The sequence below is a fragment of the Amblyomma maculatum genome, chromosome 5, assembly GCF_055883805.1.
Source record: "Amblyomma maculatum isolate TAMU_Amacu chromosome 5, ASM5588380v1, whole genome shotgun sequence".
NCBI classification, from domain to species: Eukaryota; Metazoa; Arthropoda; class Arachnida; order Ixodida; family Ixodidae; genus Amblyomma; species Amblyomma maculatum.
In genome coordinates this window covers 122,342,093-122,369,129 of record NC_139348.1, presented here as the reverse complement: position 1 = coordinate 122,369,129, position 27,037 = coordinate 122,342,093, and the positions used below count along the sequence as shown (strand labels likewise).

Here is a 27,037-nt window from a genome sequence, read left to right as displayed (position 1 = left end):
GAACGGTTGCCTTCAGCTATTATCGGCCCGTCACGAAGCCCGTCGCACACAACACTCACAACCACGCTGGAGCGGGGAGGCACTGAAACACACTCGGCTGAAACCCGTAGGGCGCACGTACGTTGGCCATCGGTGGGGCTGGCAGCCGCTTTCTCCGTTGAGAACGAGACCGTTCGCTGTCGGAGATCGATGATGGCGCCATATTCCCGCAGAAAATCCACACCGAGAATCAAATCACGAGAACATTCCCGGAGAACGACGCAGCTGACAACGAACGTTGACGTACGAATCTGGATTCTAGCCGTGCACTATCCAATAGGAGTAATTACATGCCCCCCAGCCGTGCGTATTTGCGTGCTACACCATGGTGTCATAATCTTCCTAAGGTTCGCTGCCAGTTTCCCACTCAAAATCGAAGTCTGCTCCGGTATCCACTAAAGCGCTAACATTATGACCATCGATGCACACAGGGATGTCCAGCGATAGCCGGTCTCCTGAACCAAATGCTGTCGTTTCTGCTCCAAAATCTATATCTGTTCTCATTGGGGGGACTTCTTTGTGCTGACATTTAGCGGCCCCGCCCCCGGAGGTCGCTCTACTCAGTTTTCCCTGTGGGGGCTTGGCGAGCGACCAGGCGGTGCTCGCGGGAAGTCACCAGTTGTTGAAGGGGTTTGCCGACGTGGGGATGGAGACCTGGATTGTCCACGCGCCATCCGGAGGCTCTCTTGTGCGAGGTTGTCTCCAATGTCACGAGGTAGTTGTCCGAACGTGCGTCTAGGTGCGTTGGTGTAAAAACCTTCCTGTCCGAGTTCCCGATAAGGGCACCACCGGAAAATGTGACCAGGTTCCCCACAGTGGTAGCAAAGGCGGCGGCTCCGAGGGGCCCGCCAGACGTCCGTTCGTTGAATGTTTGCCCGCGGTGGCCGCACGTACCGCGTTGGCTGCTGTACAGGAATGTATTGCGTTGGCTGCTGGACGGGCATGCACTGGGTTGGTGGTAACGTAGACAACGGAGCTTGGACGGGAACTGGGCGTCGGAGAATGTCAGCGTAAGTCGGACGAGAATAATCAGGCACAGAGGTACTTTGAGCTTCAGCAACATGCAGAGATGGCTGCGTGACTTGCTGAATCTCTTCGCGGATCATATGTGCGAGAGAATCACCCCTGGGTTGGAACGTGCCACAAGCCTTCTGCAGTTCCTCGCGTATAATTGCACGAATAAGATCTCGGAGGTGTTCAGTATTGCTTACAGCAGCTATAAGAGGCTCGGCAGCAGTCGTAGCGAGGATTGGGCTGTCGTAGACCGCCGAGCGGCGCTGGTGTAGGATCTTTTCCATGGTGACCGCCTCTGTTAAAAATGAGGTAACTGTAGTTGGTGGGCTACGTACAAGACCAGCAAAAAGCTGTTCTTTAACCCCATGCATCAGGTGGCGCAGCTTTCTCTCTTCAGACATGTTGGGATCCGCACGTCGAAATAGTTTCGTCATGTCCTCAACATACATCATGACGGACTCGTTTGGCATCTGTTTCCGAGATTGTAGAGCACGTTCTGCTCGTTCGCGCCTATCCAGGCTGACATACGCCTCTACGATAAGACGGCGGAAGTGAGGCCATGATGTTATTGTGCCTTCTAGGTTCTCATACCATGTCAAGGCATGGTCTTCCAGGCAGAAAATGGCGTTCCGTAGCTTTAAGTTGTCGTCCCACTGATTAAAGGATGCGACTCGTTCGAACTGAGTTAGCCAATCCTCAACGTCTTCATGCGCAGTGCCATGAAACGATTTCGGCACTCGGGGGTTTTGAAGGTAAACAGGAGTACCTTGCATGACCGACGTAGTGCTTTGCGTGGCTGGCCGGAGACTCGTTGTTGAAGTGGACTCCAAGGGCCCGTGTTCGGGAGGAAGGCCCAGGTTCCTCCGGCTGACGCGATGAACTGGCGTGTCCACAGGCAAAAGCTCGGTGTCGTTGGTTCGCGGAGGGGTGTGCGACATTGAGAGGACAATTACCCAGCGGCTCCACCAAAACTGTCACGAAGACAGGGATTTATGGGTATCGGCAACAGGGGCAGATACATACAGTCAATACAGAGGTTCCCGGTAAACGGTAACACAAAGACACAAGCTCAAGAGTCCACAGTCTTAGCTAGCCGAAGCGCGCGAGAGTCTCCAACTTCTTCGTCGTTCAAGCGCTACCTCGAACCGTCAGGTGACAATATAATCAATTCTGTGCGAATTATAGCGCCATTGAACTGAACAATTCTGGTCGTGCAGCGAAGGCTAGCAGTAAATCAGAAAAAAAAGATATCAAAACGAATATGAGCGTATTGAAACACGCTACATTTGATGACTCAGTTGCCCTATATATTAGCGCTGTATTTTGAAAGCAAAACACTGCTGCTAAGTCAACTTGTTCGAAATTATTTATCTTCCAACATTTTTAAGGAAATCTTAGGCTAGCTCTGAGGACAGCGCGAGACAGATTTAAGAATCCCTCAGGATCCCGACACTATCGGCGACCGAACTCTCCAAGACGCAACCTCCTCTATAATCATGGAAACCTGCGTTGTGCCGACCAGGAACTAGTGCTCGATTTCTGGTTCCCAATTTGTAGTAGGACCGCCAGCCGGGGAAATCTATCTCAGATAGACATGCACTGCGTCTTTAGATGTACGACGTGACAGAGTCAAAGATTCCCTGAGGATCACAGTGCTGCCTTAACACGACTATACCAACCGTTTCTTGCGGGTGACCATGACAGGCTATTGGAGACAGACCTGTATTTCGACGCAAGCTAGCCACTCCCAAATGCGATAGGGAGGCACACTGGCCCACCTTGGTCCTGCCCATCTGTCACTCTGAAGAAAACTGCGACGCTGCTTAGACCCGTAGAGACCACCTAAAATCGTCACTTCAAATTTGCGACACAAATTGGGAAGTTTATATATCTCTACGCTTTTATAATCAATGTCAATAGAAACATAGTGGTTAAGCAGTCACTTAGAACTTTCTTGCTTTCACTTACAACAATAAAATGTCTACTTTAGTTAGTTGTTTAAAGGGTTTCAGCTACGCGGAAGAAATGTGAGCGCCATAGCTTTTAAAATGCAACCTGTAGGCCAGACATGTATACTGAAACCCGTTATATTTTTGCGGGATGCCAATTTTTGTGCAAGTGTTAATGTTAGGTTTCTTTTAAAGATTGCAGATATTTATTTATGGCTACATATCAGCATTACGCCTACGCCCGTAGGGTAAAACAGTCAGACCGGCACAGACCTCATCCGTTGAAGGACTAAGTATCCAAGCGCCGGCTAAGCATTTGTTAAACTGCTCGCCTGATGATGTGAGTGCTTGTTGAAGAACCCAGATGGACACAATTTCCGGAAACGTTCACTGAGGTATCTTTAGGCTCAAGGTGAAAGGAAAGAATGAATGAGCTTAGTTTGAAATTTCCGGAGCCCCTCATTACGGCTGTTCTGGGCTCAAGTTCAAAAGTGCAAGAGATTGATAATGGATACTGCAGAGTGAAGAGTGAAACTCTCACTTTAAAACCCATCGTTTACTAGCCTTCCTCGCACCTGCAATGCCCAGACCGCAGAAGTTACATTTTTAAAATACGCCTGGCGAATTACATCACGCGAGTGCACAGCTGAGCTCCAATGGCTAATAAAGTGCATTTCCAATCGAAGCTGCCGACTGCCAACCAAGCACTCGACTTTCTCACCACTCTTTTCGCTCTCTGCTTGAGACAGGGAGCTGGAAAAGGTAGGAGGGCAAATGATGGCTCACCAGGAGGTTTAATTATTAGGATGAATATTTATATAGGCTCATGAGTGTCCGTCCGTGCCTGTGTGCGTCTGCGGGAAAAGGCACACTTCTCGCCAGATTCCGCGGGTAACCGCAAGATTGTGGCGCATCACCTGGTGACGCCATCTTTTAACACCAGATATGACGTCATCATGATGTCACATCTGGCCATATCTACAAACCGGAACTTGCGTCATCATGACATCATCTCCGCTCATGACGGAGGACTTAACCAGTCGATTCAAACATATACGATGTTTACTCTGCCTGGCGTTAGATCCAGGCGTATGTGCTGCGCCTTTGATCTGGTTCTTCCTCAAACTCCGCACCACACAGTATACATAGGCAGACGCAGAATAGTAGGAAGCAGCGGCGTTTCAAACAAAGGCCTTCGCCTCATTGAAATTTAGTGGTCGAAAGTACCCCTTTAATTTTTTAGGTATAGCAGCTGGTGTGCCTCGATCCTTCTTTCTTTGAGTCCTTACTACAGTCATTCAGCCTTCGTGAAGCTGATGAGCCGACATAGGGCAGCCTTGTTATTTTACCTATCCTTCGCTTTTATACAGCTTATTAAGTTCGCAACCAAGCATTTCATGTACGTTACCTGAGGCGATGTATTTGCTACGACATGCTTTCTATATCGGTGCGTATCAACTGTGCGCGGATGATGGGCAGATTCCTTATTTGCTCTTTATTTCAGTGTCTGGCCAAATATATCTCCGAAACCTATCCACGAGCAACATACAGAAAGCTTTTGTGTCAATTTATCAATGACGCTGCACGAGAACCCTGGACTAGCGATGAGGCACAAAAAGAGTACCGGACTCTTTTCTGCAATGGATGTAAGTGCAGTAAATCTGCTCGCAAATATTTTCAAACCACATTAGGCATTAGTGTATCACTTCAAGCAGTATCAGAAAAGCAGTCAAGAGAAGACTGGGTGCAGGGTGCAGAGAAAAGGTGGGCGACATGGTTAATAATATGAATATATTTGCCAATTTAGAAGAGAACTTCAACAGTGATCGAGAGAGCAGCCGAAGTAATCAAAATGGTCATGAGAAGGTAATTACTGAAAATCAATCAGATTTTCAGCAGAGGAGCATTACGTAACTGCTTATTTGTAGAAGGAGAATGCGGATACTGTTGTTGACAAACTGGCTGCCCTGTATACGAAGTTACCCCAACAGAATGAACGCTCATTGCTAAAATGTCATAGTTCATTGTAGGAGAATCTAAGTATATAATAGTGCACAGGCCTACCAAATCTCTTATGCACTAGGTATTTACTATGGCAATCAGTTATAGAAGCATGGTAGCCTTACACTTCTATAACCAATATTATCAGGCAGGCTTTCTAAAAGACAACCTAAAATTGTATATATTCAAATAATAAATAAGTGACTCAACGGTTTTCGGAATATCTTTAGCCCCTCTAGATTTGTATTAATCAATTACGCGAAAACGTTTTACTCTATAAGACAACTGCCAGAAGGTCGTTGCGAAATCACGCTACTGATAACGCATAGAATAACGTTCCGGACGATTAGCAAAGCCGCTGCACAGTAAACATGGTCATCCACAAGTAATAAATTACCAATAAGTATTGGTGTTAGGTAAGCAACCATACTCTCTGCAGCTCTATTCCCCGCTTGAAAGTATTAAGAGGGCTGGATCGGGAACAGCTATAGATAAGGGTTAAAATACAATACCTCAGAAATCCTACATGCGCATATGGCATTGCTTTAGTGATTATTTTTGTGAAGAATTGCTGACGAATATTAATGACGTCAAAAGAGGATGCACCTTAAGTCAATAGTGGGAAACTAAAATGATATCCAAAAGGCTCGGAATGAAGCATTAGTTTGCCATAAGTAGCAACGCGCCGGAAGTACTTTGGGAATTTGTCTACATAAGACATTCAGTGGCTGCTTATCCGGATCATGCTAGGAAACTAGGAACATGTGATTCGTTTGGAGCGGATTCGAAATGTGCTATTTATTCATTAACAGCAGGTTGGCGGATCACTCAAGAGGAAAGTACATAACAGCTCTATCTTCCCTGTACTAAGCAAAGAGGTTCAAGAAATGAGTTCCTCGTTATTTGGGACCACGCTGATGGCTATGAAAATAATAATGGCAGGTGTATTGTTGAGAGACATGCTAATTTCGATGCTTGGGCGAGTTCCATAGTTCCAGATTTCTATAGTATAGAGTTCCACAGTTCTTGATACAGTGCAACGGACGCGGACGATGCCCTGTATCAAGAAGAGATGTGACCCGCGCAGAATGTACCAGGAACAAATGTGAGTTTATTATATTCCTGTATTATTAAAGAGATTGGTACGTGATGTAACTCCAAGGCAAAATATTTGACTGTTCTAAGAAAACGCAAGCGTAAGATTATGCTGCGGAACATTGCCTTTGTGGATAATTAGGAAGTTTGCCAGGACGTAATGGCTGCATTTGGTAGCGGACCACGTTCATTGGGGAATATAGGGAATGCCTTTTTCCTCCAGTTGTGCAATATAGTGCTGTGGATCATTATGTTGATTAAGATTTAATGACTCGTTATATCTCAGGATTATTCTGGATCAAGTTTTTACTGAATCGTGATTATCGGTATGTGGGGATTTTGATTCACAGGTTGCCAGTCTCTGAGTAGTCGCCCTTTTTGTAAAAATCGTGTAGGCTTTGCTTCTTCCCTCCTAATTGCTCTATAATGGAAAACCTTTCATCAATTATTCGTGCTCTAAAGGTTATAAGGGCATAAAGTACTACTAAAATGAAAAAGTAAAAAAATAGCGTGAAAGCTTTAAACACCCAGTTCCACAAAAAATGGGATGTTGAATATGTAAGCGCAAAATTCTCGTCATGAGTCTCCCAGGTGGCAGTTGGTGGCGGGCATAGCAGGGACGTAGGCTTTCCTATGTCACATGATCATACGACGTGGCTGGTTTGGTAGAAAATAAAAATCCAGTCCTCTGCTTTCAAATGGAAGGGTGCCCTCAGAATTGGCCTTCCGGGACCATTGCATTCCCAGTCAGACACGCTAACTCTAGGTCACACAGTAAATTTCGCACGGATTAGTTAGGCGGGGCGTTATAGGTTTGTGGGGTGTGCCTTTCTAATACAGCTGAATGATAAAGAGCATGAGCAAGATTTTATATGAAGAAAGTATCTAATCGGTCGAGTTGCAAAATCCAGGTACGCGAATAATGATCTCCAGGTAGGCTTGCAAAAATGGAGCCAATAGCGCTATCTCATCGCACCCTTAACGACGGCGCTGAACATTTTATTAATATGCCGTGTTACGCATGGAATAATTATTTCTTAAGTTTACACGTGATTTGGTATACAGGCACTGCGTACAGGATGTACAACAATAAAATCGGTCGGGGTTGCCATACGTGATCGGCCTGGATGCGACATCACCATGGTTTGTGAAGAAAATCAATAAGCCTGGGGTGAGAACAAAGATTAGGAGCTCTAGAGTAACACAGCTACATTTAGGCAAAAGAAAGAAATCAGAACGAAGGTAAAGAAATTGACTTTGCTATTAGAAGTACCACAATAATTCGGTCCACATCCAAGCAAGCTATCCAATAATCTACTGCGAGAAATAGCGTTGAAGCTGCTATTCATTCTTGTTAATCCTAACTGAGCATTTTTTCACTTTTCACTTTGTTCCCCAAATGAAGAAATTCCGGCCGAAGTTAGCCGACAGGGGTGAGGTGGGGCGGTCGAATGCCAGGAGCTGATGTGTGACCCGGCGCTGTGGAAAAAGGGGGTGAAAGAATGGACATTAGAAGGATAAATAGATAAAACACGAAAAGAAGTCCCTAAGCCTAACGCGCACTACAAAGTTAAAGGTTGTGGTGAAGGCCCGACACTCTTAAGAAGCGAAGGAGTGCCTGACAGGGCTATCGCTGTTGAGTGCCACAGCCGCTGTTCTAGGATCCGCTTCAACAGAAATGGAGGCCTATAGATACTCCAGGGCATTGCTGCGGCGCTTGACTGCCACGGATGCCGCACGCATGTTTATCTGTCATGGCGATAAAATATTGGTTTTTCAAGGCAACACAAAGCCAGAGACGAGACACCAAACTTCATTCTATCTAGGTGCAGGCCGGCTGGAAATAGGAGCCTTAGGGTAAGGTAGAGGGTCAGGATCTGTTTGTTAAGCTTGCTGGAATTCCATAAGGCAACTGTTCATTTTGATATCTGGTCCTTCTTTTTATAAGGTGATGTACACACAAACGCCCTATAGTGTGTTGTGTGCTGATTCGTCCATGCGATAATTGCCTGTCATAGACAATGAGTGCTACTCCAACTGTGGAGGTGCATTTTGGTAATTATCGCGAATTCCGCAACACTTCAGCACGACTGCTTTGTAGATATTGTTTGCTTTCCTTGCGTTTAAACTTACAGGGATACTGTATAGACGAAATCCCATAATTAAGTAATGCGCAGTTAGCAGATTGCCTTCTAATCATCCGGACTCTTTTTCTGTCAGTGTGAAGGTATAATCAACCTCTTTATTGCTTATTAAACATCGATGTCCTGCCAGCACGTTTAAGAGCATTGTAATTGAGTTGTGCTGACTGGCTTGTGTTTGTCTTAAAACACTTGTATTTCTCATCCATGCAGATATATGGCGCCGTAAGGCGTGATATTGCCTTATTTATGGTCGCACGATACCGATTGAGTACCTGCGCACCTTATAGGCGTTTGAATGGTAAGCAAAGCATTCAACGAACGACAGCTAAGTTTGTTCGTATTGCGAAATAAAGCATCAAATCAAATGTTGCTAACGGTATGATACCTCTTTGTTTCCAGTTGGCCGTAAGGAGAGGAAAACATTTTCGTCAAAACTGCTTCGTGCTATACGTCCTCTGATATTCAGAAATCTGTGCATATTTTTTCTATATTGTTGAAGAAAGCTACTTTCTCGATTGCGCTTTCTTCTCGCAAGGTCTTCTTCAGTCACTAATATGGGTGTGTACAGCAAGATCGGACAAGATGCACAATTGTGGCATGCAAATAAAACCTAGAACTGGCAAGAAAGAACGCCTAGCAAAATTGCGATGACTGTACACTTCGATGGCAAGATAGCTTTGGTGTGTGCAGGTATAGGAAAATGGTAATGTTTGTTGAGTTAGTTTTCAGCTTAAAGGCGTGCTGGCGTAGCTCCAAACTGCAAATAGTCAGCCGGTTTGTGTACTGTACTGTGACGGAATAGATCACGCGTAAGCGTTTCCTCAGTACGAGGCATATCGATGTGAGACTCAAAGCGGATTTGTACGTACCGGTAAAAGCCGCTTTAGCACGAGATTACATTTTTAATTGCGATCCATGTTCATTGTAATGCTCTTCTAAAAGAGTCGGTTCCTTATGCTCTGCTAGGCTTTGGGCTGTGCCGGTAGGAATAGTTGTGGTCACTCTGATCCTTTTAACAGCATTTGCCTTTCGTGTAATTACGACAGTGTACCATAGCCGTTTTCACATCCCCTTAATTAAATTGATAGGGCTTCTTATTAAATCGTCGAGAGAGCTCGTAACAATCGATATTTTATTAGATTTTATTTCCTCGTTTTCAATATACAAGTGCCCCTAATTAAAAATTAGAAAGCCTATACATTAATAAAGAAGGGAGTTAAAACATACACAGAAAGATACAAATGTGCGGTAAAAATCAAAGGGTTACAAAATATGTCGACTGAAAAAAATGGAAGGCACAGAATCACACATCACGTAAAACAAGCGAACCTAAAATTTACAGCCCGGTAACATGTTTCAGAAATGCCCTCAGAGCTGTTTGTACTGCTGTCTGAATATGGACTTAGGTAAATTGTACAGGATTCTTCTGTTCTTTTGAATGTGTCCGGGAATAATTTGAGACTTTTGCGCGCTTCAGTCAGGAATACGTAGCGCACAAGGCATTAAGAAAACAATGAATTAATGTATTGCAGCAGTGAAAACAGCTAGATGGCTTACAGGAGTTAGGCTTGATGGAATTGCTCAGCAGCGCATTCAAGCTTAGTAGCTGTACGATACGTACTAAGCGTTGGTAGATATACAATATGATATATGCAGGGAAACCGAGATTGGTGACCACCTGTCTTCAACAGGGGAGCGTGGCATTCACCAAACATTACATAATGATGCTGGAGTTGATAAGTTTGGACGCGAATTTAGGAAGGCAAAGAAATGCGAATTACAGAAATGGTGTGGCTCCTATAATATATATGGATCAGATAAAGCAGCAATTCCTCAAACCGAGCAGCGCAATTTGGCCCCATTTGTATGCGTTTTTCATTTCCTCCAAATATTTCAAATGATTGAATGATCAAATAAAAGCTAATTATTTTTAATTAGTATAAACAAGCTGTGTTTATTCATTTGAGCATTTCAACGCCTTTGAGTCAATCTTAATATTTTTCATTTTCAATTATTGTAGTTAATTAACTATTTGGTAAATTTTACATTCTGAATTTTATATGTCACATCGTCAAGCATTATCTTTTCAATCTGAGCACCTGCACATTTTTGTTTCTTTTATTCAGAATTTATCAATTATAATAATCTTGTTAACGTCTCATTGATATCGCACACCGATAAATTATGAATCGGTACTGCCACAAATTACCATATTTTGCTGCCCTCAATGATTTCAAACATCCGCTACCGACTTCTAATGTTATACTATTATGCCAACAGCTGTTAGTAAGTTAATATTGTGTGCTAATCGCTTAATATTATGTGGAAGGTCTGTTGTCGAGTTTCACATTCGCTTTCCGGCCTAGTGAAATATGGATTCGCCAAACTCAATGCGATACGAGTGCCTTCTTTGCCAGAATCACTAAAGTTTGTCATGCGAGACTGCGTGAATGACACTAAAGGCACTCCCAATTTTTAAAGTGACACAAAATGTGCTTCACTGAGAATGCTATACAATGTAGTTTCGTAAAATTTACTAATTATCGATTTTTCCAGTTAGCCAGATGAGCGGCAGCCAATATTAAATTCACTACGAAAGCATAAATTCCTAGCTTCTCAGGCAAGCATTTCACTGTGCCCTTTCTTAATTCTCTGTGAGACTTTTTATATTTTCACAGTATACTGCCACAACAGTACGAATTATAACAACCGCTTACGAACAGACCATTTCTCCGTGTTTATAAGGTATGCATGCACTGTAGTGAAAGCTTATTCTGTTTGTTTATTTCCAGGCAGATAAAACTTTGGGTGCTTCCTGTGCCTGTTCACCACAGCGAATTTGGACAAAATGAGTTCTAAGACAGTAACTAGAAAGTCAACGACAACAATTTTACTGCTGTTATCAAATTTTGTGTGCTACAACATAAACAAGAGCACACTATTAAGACTGTACTCTCTACATTTTCAACGCCGAAAACAATAAATATAATATTTTTGCCGTTCATGCGTTAAATTCTTTGTAATCGATTTTCTCGACAACTATATTTTCTCGACCTGACAAGAATCATTTGATGTTTCATGTATATAATTTAAAATAGGAGATTTTGGAGCATTACAGAGAGTGCCGTAGAGGGGGCTCATTGGTTACGGCGCTCGACAGTTGATCCCAATGACGTGGCATTTAAACGCGGCCGCGGGGGTCACTTTCAACACAGGTGAACACCTAGACGATGTATTGCACTAGGTCCGCCCAGGTGCAATCTCTGTGGTCCCCATCGGTGTGCTTCACAGCGTGAGTTGCTTTGAGAAGTTGAACTCTGTGAACGAAATTAGTTATAAAAAGCATAACATACCATTTACTTAGCTACTGTCATTAACGCAGTATTTTAACATTCACAGGTTGTGGTTACCGAATCTCACTTGAAACTGTCGGTTGCATTGGCCAAGATAGCGAACGTTACAATTTGCTATTCTGAGAATTTTCCCTTTACGTATCGTATGTTTTTACACAGCCGTGTCTTCTTTGCCAGTGCACACGATGTATCCTCACAACCTTCTGCTGTCGAAGAATCAGTGCTCGGCAGTGTCAGATGACACATATTACCTGCCAGCACCATGCCCTTTATTTTTTTCATCACAACGCGAAAACCGACCTCACTAGTGCCGTTAAGAATTCCTTAGCCTGCCATTACAATCTCTGTGCGGTAATCACATGTACTCACTTGCTGTACGGGCATTTTTGCAGTGTCGACTTCTGGCGATGAGAGGCTGTTACTGTCCGTTAAATTTCTTCTAGAGCTGTTACTCTAGTACGATGAGCTGTACATGCCCGACGAGAGTTTAGTAATCATTATTTATTGTCATCTATTAAGCGAGAATTGAAGCAGTACACTGAAGGTTGCAGTAATTTGTGCATGTACAGAGAAGTCGAAGTTTAATAGATCGGCGTTCGCCACCTCGGCTGTCGCCATTGGTCACCCGCTTGACCTGGAACCTTCAATGCTCTGAACGGTGCTGATGTAAAGGACTGGCTCACCATGTGCAAGTGTGTGAGCACAGCACTTTCTCCTCCTCGTTGTCCCTTGACAGTACTCAGCAATGCGACTTAAACTTCGATTTCTAATATTTTTGTGTTTGAGGAAGGACGGAGCATGCTTTAATCTATTTTTCTTTGTAATCATTAGAAAGTTTTGCCTTCTTCACCCGCATCAGTTCCGGAAGTTGAGCAATGCATATAAAAAAAAAATAGGTATACTTGAGAAACCTAACAATGTATCCTTTGCTTCTCCAAGTTAAATTTTCTATATGTAGATATAAGCACGAAATTGCTTTCCATAGATCCTATTCGCTGAAGAAATTAACGTGCTTCCTAAAGTGAAATATTTGACGAATTTAGCCTCACAAGAGAAGAGATGCCTTCTAGTTAGTTTATTGCATTAGAAGTTTCATCGATACATGGTTATATGTTAACAGTAAACATGTCCTCAACGCGCAGGTGTCACTGAGAAGCAAGACGGGAATAGCATGTTCCCCTGGGCATGTTCCAAAATCCAACACTCGACGTCATTCCCTCCAGCGGACGCATTATGCTCTTGTTATCGATACGGATGTGTATTAAATAGTAAGCAACCACTACTTATTGCGCTCGCAAACTACATCAAATAATCCCAGGCTGCCCGTGTGTGCTATGTTACATGCGCACAGCCGCTATGGTAAGCTCCTAGTAGTTTTTCCTTAATTTTTGATCGCATAGCAGTAAAACGACTTTTTTATTGGATTCATTTCTTCTTCTTCATCGGGGACGTGAGCCAGGAAAAAAAAAGGAAATACATGACAGAAGAAAGTGGTGCCGGTCATTACTTATTTTCATTCATTTATTAAATTTATTTTTTGCAATATCCCTTAATCTGCGAACTAATATATTTTCAGGCACACTTTGCCCCTCAGAAAAGAAACATTTTTCGTAGCCTTTAGAAATGTCTTTACGGATACTGCAGTTTTCGCAAAAAGTGATTATATTTTGTGCTAAAAGTCTTCCTCTCCAGTAAAAGCGCTCTCTGTGGAACATCTTTGCATCGTCACAGTGCACTCTTTTCGAAAAAAGCTAGACTCCGAACACCCCCTGCTAACGGTCTTCATGAGACACAGCACTGATACGGAGCACATCCAAGACTGAAATCCGGGCATTGGGGTCGAATTAAACGCAGTAGCTTCGTTCATTTTTTCGCAAAACTGCTGTAGCCAGTGGGATAAGTAAACAAACTTCTACTTTACGCTGTAAGCCACAGAATATGCTTTTTGGCATGCGATAACTATTATGTGCACATACATTTCGCCGTTCATCTTACTGTGCACGCAAATACTTCACCGTGAAGAAGCGGGTAACGCTATCATTCGAGTAGCTCTTTTACACAATATCTTATACAGCTCGTCCGGTCCAAAGGCATAACCATCGCAGACGCGTAACCTGGAATGGAGGAACGTATAGAAACATCCACCCATGTGACTTCGTACCAAAACTAACGCAGTGTTTCCTGTGCGGCGCACAGTTCGAGGTCGTACCATTGGTCCTTCTCTTAGAATCATCTACCTGTCTAGTAAGAGGCTAGTTCGCAATAGCAATGCAAGCAGACAACAAGTGTACCTCAAGCTGTCTGCTGTTCATTGTAAGCATAGAAGCCTGCCAAGAAGCGAGACAGATGCTGCTCCTATCTTTCTCAAAACTCAAGCCAACCAACAACAGTTAATATATTGACAAACTCTATGCCCACCTCTCAATGCCTAACCGCCAAGCAAGGGCATGCTAATATATGGGAAACATTGCTTTCGCACGTCTGAAGTGGCCTCAGCGGAATATATGATAGCGCACGCAGCGTTTTCTGCCGAACGGGAGCGTTGGCGTGACCTGGCGTCGTGCCAACAGTCGCCAAACATGTCGGAAAATCACGCACATCATGGCATCAACCATTAGCGTGCCTATGCATATCTTAAGAGTTTTCATTACATGTCCTTGCCTTTCAGTTCGCCACCTGTTTTATACTGGCAAGCCATATCCGGAGATCTTATATAATTGGATGCGCCACAGAGAAAAATTAAGAAATGTTTTTTGGAAAGTAAAAAAAATGTGCTTAAATTTTAATTTAAACCTGCCGCGCGATGAACGAGGACGAAGAAAACAATACGCAAAACTATACGTAGTTGTTGTCAAAATTGAATTTCTTGTCAAAATCAGACAGATTGCCATCAAAATCAAGTGCAAGAATTCATTCCTTGTTGTTCATGCTGTGTCCAAGGAAGAGCTCCAAGCAAAAGACAACGAATTGGAACTGGAAGAAGGGACAGCAGAAAAATAAACAAAGGTCTGAAGAAAGACATGCTTAACACCAAATTCGCAGTGGTGTCATTGGGCTCTTCGAACTGACATTCTGCTGTTACGCCGCATGCTACAGAAGTGTGAGATATCTGTTGAGCGCCGTCTATAAAATTCATTGTAACAGATTGCTATAAGCCCGAAAGTGAGCAAAGTACTTCCGTACAGGCGTGGACGCCACGAAAATATTTAGCGGCTCTTGAGATTCCACGAACGCATGGCTAAACGCTTCGTAATTGTAAATGCGGAATTTCGAACAGAAAACATGCAAAAACCGGTCTTTCTCCACAACGCATGTATTCGTCCTCATAATCGAATATCAGCCGAGTCAATTTATTATGGGTTACAAAAGCACTCCTAAATTTTCCGAATAAAGCGAGAGGGCAATCACTGAATGTTGGAGAAAGTAGACCCATTACTGTTGGCGGTGCATGGTATCAGATCTCCCTTATGCAGCCTCCAATTCCTCTAGCGTGTCCAATGGATTAGGCCTTACACTGAAACGTGACGTAAGCTCGCAGCGAATGTAAAACGCTAGTGAAAAGTGTCCAAGAGCTAAACAAGAAGTATCATCTTCCGAACAATCCTCATGTTGCCAGAAAATCGTCTGTTGCTGCTGTCTTCGCATCGCTCAGACGTCATGACGAAGGACCCGATTAGGAACATTGCCAGGTCCAGGAAAGGTTGCCCGAGGTCTTTATTAAATTCAGCGCAGTCTACTGCCACCAAAGTTAGACACAAAAACAAAGCAACCGCAAAAACAAAAAGAAGCGCTATTTGCGAATCCTTTGATTCAATCAACAGTTTGACGTCAGCCATATATCATTGTCGTCGTGTGTAAGATGTTTCCTGCCTGTACTCAATTGCAACCGGATGTTTGTATGTATGTTCACTAGAAATAGATAATGCTATTAAATTCATAAACACATCATCGTGGCCAGATACGATCCCCAATCCTGAAATTGCCAAGGCTGCTGTAGTACGCATATTTCATTGTAACATTTATGTGGTTTGGTTTGGTTTGGTAAAACTTTATTTCCCACAGTAGGGGTCCTGGAGGACACTCGGCTAGGCGCCAGGTGTAGAGGGCAGCGCCGATTATGTGAAGTAGTGCCGACATTACATCACTGAAATACAGCCTACTACAAGAGAATCCATTCACGCCATTCCGATGTCTTTGGGCTACACAGGCTACACGCACTTTCTTATTCCTGTTAAAAAGGAGGAGCAGACTATGGGTGCTTTCCCTCGTTTGAGAACAACGTTTACACAGTATCGTGACTTCTGGAATTTATTCCTCATTTATTTCTTCATTATTTTTTTCGCGACAAATTTGTGTGCTTCTCTAAAGCTTGACAAGGTCCAAGGGACCTTTTGTCCCGCTAGTTTTGTCATTCAAGATGACCAATTCTATTAAATACATCCTAAGCTTACCTTGCGAAGCTCATCGAAAGCACGACACTTTTTGTCCAGGAGCACCGAGCAACATGACAACTGTCTTTGTATCGTATCTGATGTTCTGTTCCAACATTTCGTAAAAGCCATTGGTGCAACCAAGCCATCTTGTCGCCTTCACTGGAAACATTCGCATGAGCATCAGTTCATTGCGATTTCTGGAGTTATTACATGAGAACAAACCCCTCATCTTCTCTTCTCTCATAGATTTCAATGACATAGCCGAACAGATTTCTGCTACTCATACTACCAGTGAGATGGACGCCAAGGCCAGAAAACTACAGTTTTGTTCGTGAAAAAGCATCCTTTCTCCTCATGTTGGTTACCTTAGAATTTAAGTTTAATAATCAATGAAGTTCACAACCATGAAAGCAAGATTGACATTGATATACCATTTGATCATGTTGGTGTTTTTCATGCTAAATGCAATAGTCCTTTCTTCCAATAGTTCTTCCAAGTATAATCGTCCATGGTACATAGTTGTGAGCGAAAGCAAAACCTATAGAGGTGTTTTACGTCGTGACAGCCCTAAAAAGAATTTTCAGCGCCTGAAATTCATTGTAATTCATACATAATAGAAAGCGGTGGATACATACCGACTGCATGCATTCGAATGCAGACGCCTGGAATTTGTACTACCCAGCAGACGCCTAGGCGGCATTTTTTAGCACAGTTTTCGCGGCGCCCCCTGGGCAACGCAAGGCTCCTATACCATCTGTGTGTGACGCGAAAGTTAGTGTAAATATGCATATATCTAGCTGTTGCCTAAGCACTGGCTCGCGAATATTCCGCTATTATTATTGGCTAAATTCGCCAAAAGCAGCAACATGGTACGGAATCATATTTTCACGTGGTAGTGACAAGACAGTAGGTAAAAATTGAAAAGGCTTGGATTTTACTGAAAACAAAACACTTTATTAATCTGACCTGCGTCCTGGAGCCCTATTTTCGACAATTCGCCATTTTGATCAAATTGTGACGTACGGATGACGTATGCAGTAGGACGATGCCGGGTTATGTAAGCACAAAATGAGGTTACGCATCGTGACGAAAAAGAGAAAAAAAGGTGATAGAAAAAAGGCCCTGTCGTCTGCTAGTAAATATTCGTTCTAAGTATGAAAAACGAAGACGCTCCAGGAACCGCGCCTCGAGATTCAGAAGCTTCGGGTTTCAGTGAGGGTGAGTGAAATATGTTGTGGCGTTGCGGTTTCAGTGTTGTATGAACTGTATGATACACTTGCTGTCGGGCATTCGGCAGCAGCTACGCACGAAGAGGCTGAGCGAGTTTGTAACGCGAGGAGCGTTGCAGCTGAAGAGCGAGAACGACAACGGAATATTCGGTGTGGGTTGGCGCAGAATGGGAGCGGAAAATGGCATTGCTCCTAAGCCCCGATGACATCACACGTTCACTTATCAGCAGCTTTTAAATGCAGGGACTTAAATGTTTAAGGACCTCGTCGTAAACAGAAGGGATCGACAGATTTCCGAAATAGCTCTAGCACTGACGAAGTGGCACCTGCACAGCCAGCATGCTCCATGTCCGAGCTGACAACGATCGTAGTCTGAAAGTATTAATTAGTGTTAGGTACTGGCAGTGCTGCCCACCGTTTTCGAACAGCCGCGTTATGACTAGCTACCATCAGGTCAGCAAGTCTGATGGTAGCTAGTCATAACGCGCGGAAAGCAGCGCAGAGAGAGAGAGAGAGAGAGAGTGTGTGTTTTCCACACACACACACACACACACACACACACACACACACACACACACACACACACACACACACACACACACACACACACACACACACACACACACACACACACACACACACACACACACACACACACACACACACACGCACGCACGCACGCACGCACACACACACACACACACACACACACACACACACACACACACACACACACACACACACACACACACACACACACACACACACACACACACACACACACACACACACACACACACACACACACACACACACACACACACACACACACACACACACACACACACACACACACACACACACACACACACACACACACACACACACACACACACACACAACGGACGAGGTGGGAGGCTCACGCTGGACCTTACACCAAGTCGGGTAAATTTTCATGCGCTGGCGTGCGAAAGGCTGTTGCATAATAAGAAATATGTCTGATGAGAGACAGAGAAACAGAAGAACGAATTGCAAGGAGGATAACTAGGCGATGCCAGGTTACCGTACACGTGCAGAGACGGATAAACGCAGAATAAGGAAAGAAAGCGAGTGATCACTGATGAAATTGACGTAAGTATCTAGGGCGCCGCGCGTGCATATTCCTTACTGGCGAAACGGTTAAATGCAAATCATTTAAGAGAGAATATTTTCCGGCTGTATTAAAAAAGCAATCAATACAAAATGTCACTCAACAACATATGATTAGAGCGTGCCGTCATAACGTGCTCTGGAGTACTTTTCTTCTAAAAATAAGCAAATGGTGAGCCCGCATGCACATCAAAACATAACTTTACATGAAACACATCACATGTGGCTAGCAAACATATTCCATGTACATGGTAGATACCTCTCTTTATTAAAATACAAGCTGTCAGTATTTTTGCTTGCTTTTCTCTCCACCCCCATCGTGGGAATGCTCATCAATTCATTAACATTGCAGGGGGGGCATAGTGCTACACAAGAAAGGCAATGTTTAGGGCCGACGTTTAAGGCAGTCTTTGGTGACTTCTTGCTGCTTGTCGCGCGAAGTGCACCATATGACGCTTCAGAGTGTACTCACGAACCGTCCAGACAGATAGTCAGAAAGCCTAGCGGTGCCCTCTGAAATGCCTCGTCTCACGCACATCAACCGCTTGAGTTGGCAGGCCGCCACTACTGCGCTTGACAACAACGGCGCGGATCGATGCTTTATCTATGAGGGCAAAGCCTTTGCAACGAGAGGGAACAGGACTCTCGTGCGGTTGTAAATTTGCGTCTTTATTATTAATCTTCTAAAATGTTGAGCAGCTGAAAAGTACCCTTATTACGTCGTTTCAATTATTTTGAGATTATAAGAAACTGACTCAGCTTCACCACCCACCAAACTGTCTACCAAACTGTGGTGAGCTAACAACTGTCTATGATCCATGGCGAATTCGCAATGTTTTTCAACGCGGCCGCCCCTAGTGGTCCGAAATGTGGCGCCCGACATTGGACATTTAGAGCAATGGCAGCAAATTCTTTACGTAATGAAACGTCTTTTTGAGACGTCATATAATGATTTCCATTACCATCACGCATTTGCCACCAATCACGTCAGCCACCCAGATTTCAGGAGGCGGCTCTTGACAGTGGTTATTTCATATCACCTCATTCATAATAAGTGCTTTGCTCTCTATAATCAATACCTCCGTTTTCCCTCCACTATTACTTAGAAATACCATCCAGACATCATGAACAGCGCTGCTAAAAATTCGTTTGAACGCTCGCATCATTTTTACGTCACCGTAAAAAGCCATTTCGACAGACCGCAATTTTGCACCACAAATTTGAAACACGTGGCGTTTTTGACAACCAATCAGAAAAACAACATGGCACCGAACTGCAGTCATGTGTGTCTAAAATAGAGCCCCTGAACATAAATACGTAATTCGCAGGCGCTTTCACTCCCACCTTCCTCCCTTCCCGTACGGCGCGGTTCAGGTGTCCGCAGAAACAAGTGTGACAGATACTGCGCCTTTCCCTTTCTTTGAACCTGTTATTATTATTATTATTATTATTATTATTATTATTATTATTATTATTATTATTATTATTATTATTATTATTATTATTATTATTATTATTATTATTATTATTATTATTATTATTATTATTATCATCATTTGAATTTTGAAAGTATTCGAGTCTCGAGTTCAGACATACCGCTGACTCGCTGTGACAAATTTCACCCTCCACTTCTAGTTACCACTGCTGTCTCTGCCTCACTTTCTACGAATTTAGATCGGGTGAGGAATTCGCTCCGTTTCGCGTACGCATGTGGTGATTATGTCGGTCTTTTCAATTTCTTCTCTTCCGTCGGCTGGTTCCTTTTAAATGACATTAATGATTCAGACGGAAAAATCAGTCGCTTCAGTGAAATCAGTCGCTTCTTGATGGTATGCGTCGGTACATACCTTCGCATACTCCTACGCGTAGGAAGTTCCCTTCCTGGGTTTCAAGGGCACTAATAACGGCGTTAAATCTCAAGGAACGGGCGCATCGTAAAGCGAAACGCCCTGGGTTTCACTATTGGGCAGATGAGTTTCGCCGCTTGCGTTCTCTTTGCAAACGCTTATACAAGCGGGACTGCGACTCCTATCTTGAGTCTTTAGAGAGGAGTGCCTCAAATCGTCCTAGTCGGTTCTGGCGTTACGTTCGCAAGCGTTCCATTCAATCAGATTTGAGTATCAGCTTAGTTAAATCTCAGGGCTCGGAAATTCGGGATGTTGCCGACAGTTTTGCCCAACGTTTTTCCTCCGTTTACAAACATCCACATTGTGATTCCGTTTGCCTCCCATCTGGTGCACTAATTCCGTTCTCTTTGACGAGGAGTTGATAACTGAAAGTCTTAAGTGTCTGAGACCATCCTTGTCTCCTGGACCTGATGGCATTCCAGCCGCCATAATAAAAGCCTTCAGTTATATCTTTGTACCACTACTGACTGCCATATTTAATAACTATTTAAAAAATGCTGCCTTTCCTCGCGTGTGGAAGATGGCACGCGTGTTTCCTGTCTTCAAGTCTGGAAACAAATCTGATGTTTCCAATTATCGTCCGATTTCTCTTCTATGTGCAACCTCTATGCTTTTCGAATTAGCTTTGCACAACGTACTTTCCTTCCATCTCAAACATATCATAGTGCCGAACCAACATGGCTTCATGTCGGGTCGCTCTTCTTCTACCAACCTATATATCACGTTTATGACGTACGCCTCTGCAGCATTCCTTCAGAGGGGTCAGGTTGACACTGTGTACTGTGATATGAGCAAAGCTTTTGACGTTACTCACTCACTACTTCTTGAAAAGCTTCTGCTCTCTGGCGTCGAAGTCTCACTCGTAGCCCTCCTACGCAACTATCTCCTTGATCGCTTTTGCATTGTCAGTGTCAATGGACAGACCTCTTTCGTTTACCCTGCAACCAATGGAGTTCCTCAAGGTTCTGTACTAGGCTCGCTTTTCTTCTCCGTTTTTATTAATGATGTTTCCTCGGCGATCAAGGACTCCTCGTTTCTTCTTTATACTAATGATATAAAAATATTAAAGCTAATACATTCTTTTCAAGATTGTTTGTTGTTGCAATCGGACATATCTGCTTTTTCTGACTGGTGTGCGAAGAATCGACTTACCCTCAATTCTTCCAACACTAGGGTTGTCTCATTTACTCGTAAAACACATAGCTTTCTCTGCCACTATTCTGTGAATTCTGTGCTGTTGGACAGGGTTGATGAAAATAATGACCTTGGTGTACTTTTTGACCGCGCCTCAGCTTCTGCTCTCATACAAAACGCATTGCCCAGCGGGCTATGCGCACACTCGGATTCGTTTGCAGACTTTCGAGAGAGTTCCGTACTCCACTTCTGTTCTTAAAACGGTACCTGTCCATATGCTTGCCGCTCTTGGAGTACGCGTCGGTTGTTTGGAATGGCACTTGCAAAACGAACTTGGACAAGGTTGACAGAGTACAAAAAAAAATTTTTACGGATATTTCATTATCGCTTTCCTTGCGCAACTTTCTCCTCTCGCTCCACTAGGAGCGCCCAACTGAATCTTCCTTCTCTTCACTGCCGCCGTATCAGAGTTGATATCATTTTTCTGTACAAACTCCATCATGGCCGCATTATGTGCCCTTAGCTCTTAGAATACATCCTACTGCGCGTTCCGCGAAAGAGCATGAGGGAATTCAGACCATTTCAAGTTTCTCCGTCTCTTCATTCCCAGTCCCCTCTGGACAGAATACAGTGGTTATTTAACTCTTTTTGTCCTCACCTTGACATCTTTCAAAACTCGCTCTGTCCATTTATATTGGATGTTCGTATCGGTGTATTCTAAATAGTACTTTATCACATATAACTTCCACTTTCTAGCCTAAAATATTGTATTTACTTCACTTTTTGCTTTTTCTCCTGTTCAATGTTGTCTGTATCTTGAACTGCTTCTTATCCGTTTCTTACTTATATTTCAACTTTGTTGTTGCAATCGGACATATCTGCTTTTTCTGATTGGTGTGCGAAGAATCGACTTACCCTCAATTCTTCCAACACTAGGGCTGTCTCATTTACTCGTAAAACACATAGCTTTCTCTGCCACTATTCTGTGAATTCTGTGCTGTTGGTCAGGGTTGATGAAATTAATGACCTTGGTGTACTTTTTGACCGCGCCTCAGCTTCTGCTCTCATACAAAACGCATTGCCCAGCGGGCTATGCGCACACTCGGATTCGTTTGCAGACTTTCGAATCTTTATTTTCGAATCTTACTGTCCCGTGTTCAATTTTATTTCTTTATTGTATTATTATGTATTTTTAGCCTGTGTTTGAAGTATCATGCACTTGTTGCGCCTGGAGTGGTTGTTTATTTTATGTATATTTCTATATTACTATAATCAATGTCAGTTATTTGTAGTTTTTTTCTCTCTATCTACCGTTCTTTGTTTTTTTTTTCTTTCGTGATGTGCTCAACAATTTTCTCACTGTGTATATAAGTGATGCTACTCATTGATTGCTTTCTTTTGGTGATACTTTTCGTCTCAGTTTCATTTCATGTGTTATTTATTTCTTCTTTTGTGTTCTCTGTGTGTGTGTGTAAACTTGTTTGTGAATTTTCATTTTTGTTTCTTTTTTTTTATTTGGGCTGCAGCACGAAGACCACGTGTTGTTTCTGCGCACATTAAATATTATTATTATTATTATTATTATTATTATTATTATTATTATTATTATTATTATTATTATTATTATTATTATTATTATTATTATTATTATTATTATTATTATTATTATTATTATTATTATTGACGCAAAATTGCAGTGGCCCCTAATTTGGATATCTATTATCAAAACGCCCGTGGTCTTCGGACTAAGGGATCTGAATTTTTTTCTAGCGTCTTGTCCTCTTGTTATACCGATGTTGTGGTTACCGAAACCTGGCTGTCAAGTGATATTCCTTCCAATGATTTCTTTCCAAATAATTACTCTGTTTTTCGTAGCGACCGCCCTGAAACAGGTCCCAAATCAAGAGGAGGTGGAGTGCTCATTGCTATTGACAGTTTCGTGAACTGTGTTCGACGTTCCCATCTGGAAACTATTGAAGAATGTGTGTGGCTCGAGCTCACTTTAAATCGACATGAAAATCTTTTACTTGCAGCTTTCTACATTCCTCCGTATCTTCCTCCTCCAGCCTATGATGATGTTCTGCTCTCTGTCGAACATATTATAACCCGTCATAGCAAACACAAACTTCTTATTTTAGGCGATTTTAATACTCCTGGTATCAACTTGAACTCATTTATTTCTTCTCACAACAATCATTACATATTAAGTAAGTGTAACGCTCTACTTGATTTTATAGCCTTTAACTCTTTGCAGGAACACAATTTCATTGAAAAATGCTGTGGTAATATTCTTGACATCTGCCTATCGAACTTTGAAAGTGTTCGAGTCTCGAGTTCAGACATACCGCTGACTCGCTGTGACAAATTTCACCCTCCGCTTCTAGTTACTACTGCTGTCTCTGCCTCACCTTCTACTAATTCAGATCGGGTGAGGAATTCACCCCGTTTCGCGTATGCACGTGGTGATTATGTCGGTCTTTTCAATTTCTTCTCTTCCGTCGACTGGTCCCTTTTAAATGACATTAATGATTCAGATGGACAAGTCAGTCGCTTTACAGAAATAGTTCTTGATGGTATGCGTTGGTACATACCTTTGCATACTCCTACGCGTAGGAAGTTCGCTTCCTGGTTTTCAAGGGAACTAATAACGGCGTTAAAACTCAAGGAACGGGCCCATCGTAAAGCGAAACGCCCTGGGTTTCACAATTGGGCAGATGAGTTTCGCCGTGTGCGTTCTCTTTGCAAACGCTTATGCAAGCGGGACTACGACTCCTATCTTGAGTCTTTAGAGAATGGTGCCTCAAATCGTACTAGTCAGTTCTGGCGTTACGTTCGCAAGCGTTCCATTAAATCAGATTTAAGTATCAGCTTAGTTGACTCTCAGGGTCCGGAAATTCGGGATGTTGCCGACAGTTTTGCCCAACATTTTTCCTCCGTTTACAAACATCCACATTGTGATTCCGTTTGCCTCCCATCTGGTGCACTATCTAATTCCATTCTCTTTGACGGGGAGTTGATAACTGAGAGTCTTAAGCGTCTGAGACCATCTTTGTCTCCTGGACCTGATGGCATTCCAGCCGCCATAATAAAAGCCTTCAGTTATATCTTTGTACCAGTACTGACTGCCATATTTAATAACTGTTTAAAAAATGCTGCCTTTCCTCGCGTGTTGAAAATGGCACGGGTGTTTCCTGTCTTCAAGTCTGGAAACAAATCTGATGCTTCCAATTATCGTCCGATTTCTCTTCTATGTGGAGCCTCTAAGCTTTTCGGATTAGCTTTGCACAACGTACTTTCCTTCCATCTCAAACATATCATAGTACCGAATCAACATGGCTTCATGTCGGGTCGCTCTACTTCCACCAACCTAGTCACGTTTATGACGTATGCCTCTGCAGCAGTCCTTCAGAGGGGTCAGGTTGACACTGTGTACTGTGATATGAGCAAAGCTTTCGACGTTGTTACTCACTCACTACTTCTTGAAAAACTTCTACTCTCTGGCGTTGAAGTCTCACTCGTAGCCCTCCTACGCAACTATCTCCTTGATCGCTTTTGCATTGTCAGTGTCAATGGACAGACTTCTTTCGTTTACCCTGCAACGAGTGGAGTTCCTCAAGGTTCAGTACTAGGCCCGCTTCTCTTCTCCGTTTTTATTAATGATGTTTCCTCGGCGATAAAGAACTCCTCGTTTCTTCTTTATGCTGATGATATAAAAATATTCAAGGTAATACATTCTTTTCAAGATTGCTTCTTGTTGCAATCGGACATATCTGCTTTTTCTGATTGGTGTGCGAAGAATCGACTTACCCTCAATTCTTCCCAAACTAGGGTTGCGTCCTTTACTCGTAAAACACATAGCTTTCTCTACCATTATTCTGTGAATTTGGTGCTGTTGGACAGGGTTGATGAAATTAATGACCTTGGTGTACTTTTTGACCGCACAATCAGCTTCTCCTCTCACACTAAACGCATTGCTCAGCGGGCTATGCGCACACTCCGATTCGTTTGCAGACTTTCGAGAGAGTTCCATACTCCACTTCCGTTCCTAAAACTGTACCTGTCCATATGCTTGCCGCTCTTGGAGTATGCTTCGGTTGTTTGGAATGGCACTTGCAAATCGAACTTGGACAAGGTTGACAGAGTACAAAAAAACAATTTTACGGATATTTCATTATCGCTTTCCTTGCGCAACTTCCCCCTCTCGCTCCACCAGGAGCGCCCAACTGAATCTTCCTTCTCTTCGCTGCCGTCGTATCAGACGTGATATCATATTTCTGTACAAACTCCTTCATGGCCATATTATGTGCCCTCAGCTCTTAGAGTACATCCTACTGCGCGTTCCGCGAAAGAGCATGAGGGAATTCAGACCATTTCAGGTTTCTCCTCTTCATTCCCACTCCCCTCTGGACAGGATGCAGTGGTTATTTAATTCTTTTTGTCCTCACCTTGACATCTTCCAAAACTCGCTCTGGTTATTTACATTGGATGTTCGTAGCGTTGCATTCTAAATAGTACTTTATCACATATAACTCCCACTTTCTAGCCTTAATATTGTATTTACTTTATTTTTTGGTTTTTCTCCTGTTCAATGCTGTCTGTATCTTGAACTACTTTTTATCCGTTTCTTACTTATATTTCAACTTTAAACTTTATATTAGAATCTTACTGTCCCTTGTTCAATTCTACTTCTTTATTGTATTATTCTGTATTTCTAGCCTGTGTTTTAAGCACCATGCACTTGTTGCGCCTGGAATGGTTGTTTATTTTATGTATATTTCTATATTACTATATTCAATGTCAGTTATTTGTTGTTGTTTTCTCTCTTCTATCTACCGTTTTTTTTTCTTCTTTCCTGGTGTGCTCAGAAATTCTCTCACTGTGTATATAAGTGATGCTACTCATTGATCGCTTACTTTCCGTGATACTTTTCGTCTCTGTTTCATTTCATGTATTATTTATTTCTTTTTTTGTGTTCTCTCTGTGTGTTACATGTTTGTGCATTTTCATTTTTGTTTCTTTTTTTTTATTTGTGCTGCAGCACGAAGACCACATGGTTGTTCCTGCGCACATTAAATAACGATTGATTGATTGATGGATTGATTGATTGATTGATTGATTGATTGATTGATTGATTGATTGATTGATTGATTGATTGATTGATTGATTGATTATAACAGGGGGGGTTGCTCGTCGGTCGCCGAAGTACGAATGCCCGTTGCATTCACCAGTGTTGGACAAACTCGGCGACGAAGCATCCAGATAAAACCACAAAGTGTGAGTACTACAACCTAAAAAAGCAGCCGCGAGTGGCTGGAATCTTTTGTGACACAAAACAATAGGGCGAGTCTCGGCTATACTGCGCGTAAATAAACAAAGAACACGAGATCTTTTCTTTCAGTACAAGCATAGTGACAAGTCTGCACGGCAACGGGCTGCCAGCTGCAACAAATATAGATTACAAACTTCGCAGCAATGCATGCTTTTCTGAGAACACTGGAAAACCCCAGCAGTGCACATAGCTGTTATATTATTTCGTGAAATGTAATCTCTAAAATGACTAAGAATCCGCTCCAGTGTTTTTCCCTCCAGC

General features: G+C 42.9%; 1 protein-coding gene across 2 annotated transcripts in view; it reads left to right on the top strand.

Moving 5' to 3' along the window:
- The window catches only part of LOC146189390 (uncharacterized), a 40,616-nt gene extending 29,382 nt beyond the window's left edge, over window positions 1-11,234 (top strand). Inside the window, exons 9-11 of one of the 2 annotated variants that reach the window (XR_014707295.1) lie at window positions 4,507-4,648; window positions 8,453-8,540; window positions 11,035-11,234. Coding sequence is in view for 1 of the 2 variants with exons in the window: in XM_084603260.1 (XP_084459386.1) it covers window positions 4,507-4,648; window positions 11,035-11,042 (150 nt within the window). In the remaining variant the exon portion in view is untranslated. The remainder of the gene's footprint in view (window positions 1-4,506; window positions 4,649-8,452; window positions 8,541-11,034) is intronic. The other variant, XM_084603260.1, reaches the window with a different exon arrangement.
- Window positions 11,235-27,037: the final 15,803 nt, after the last annotated feature.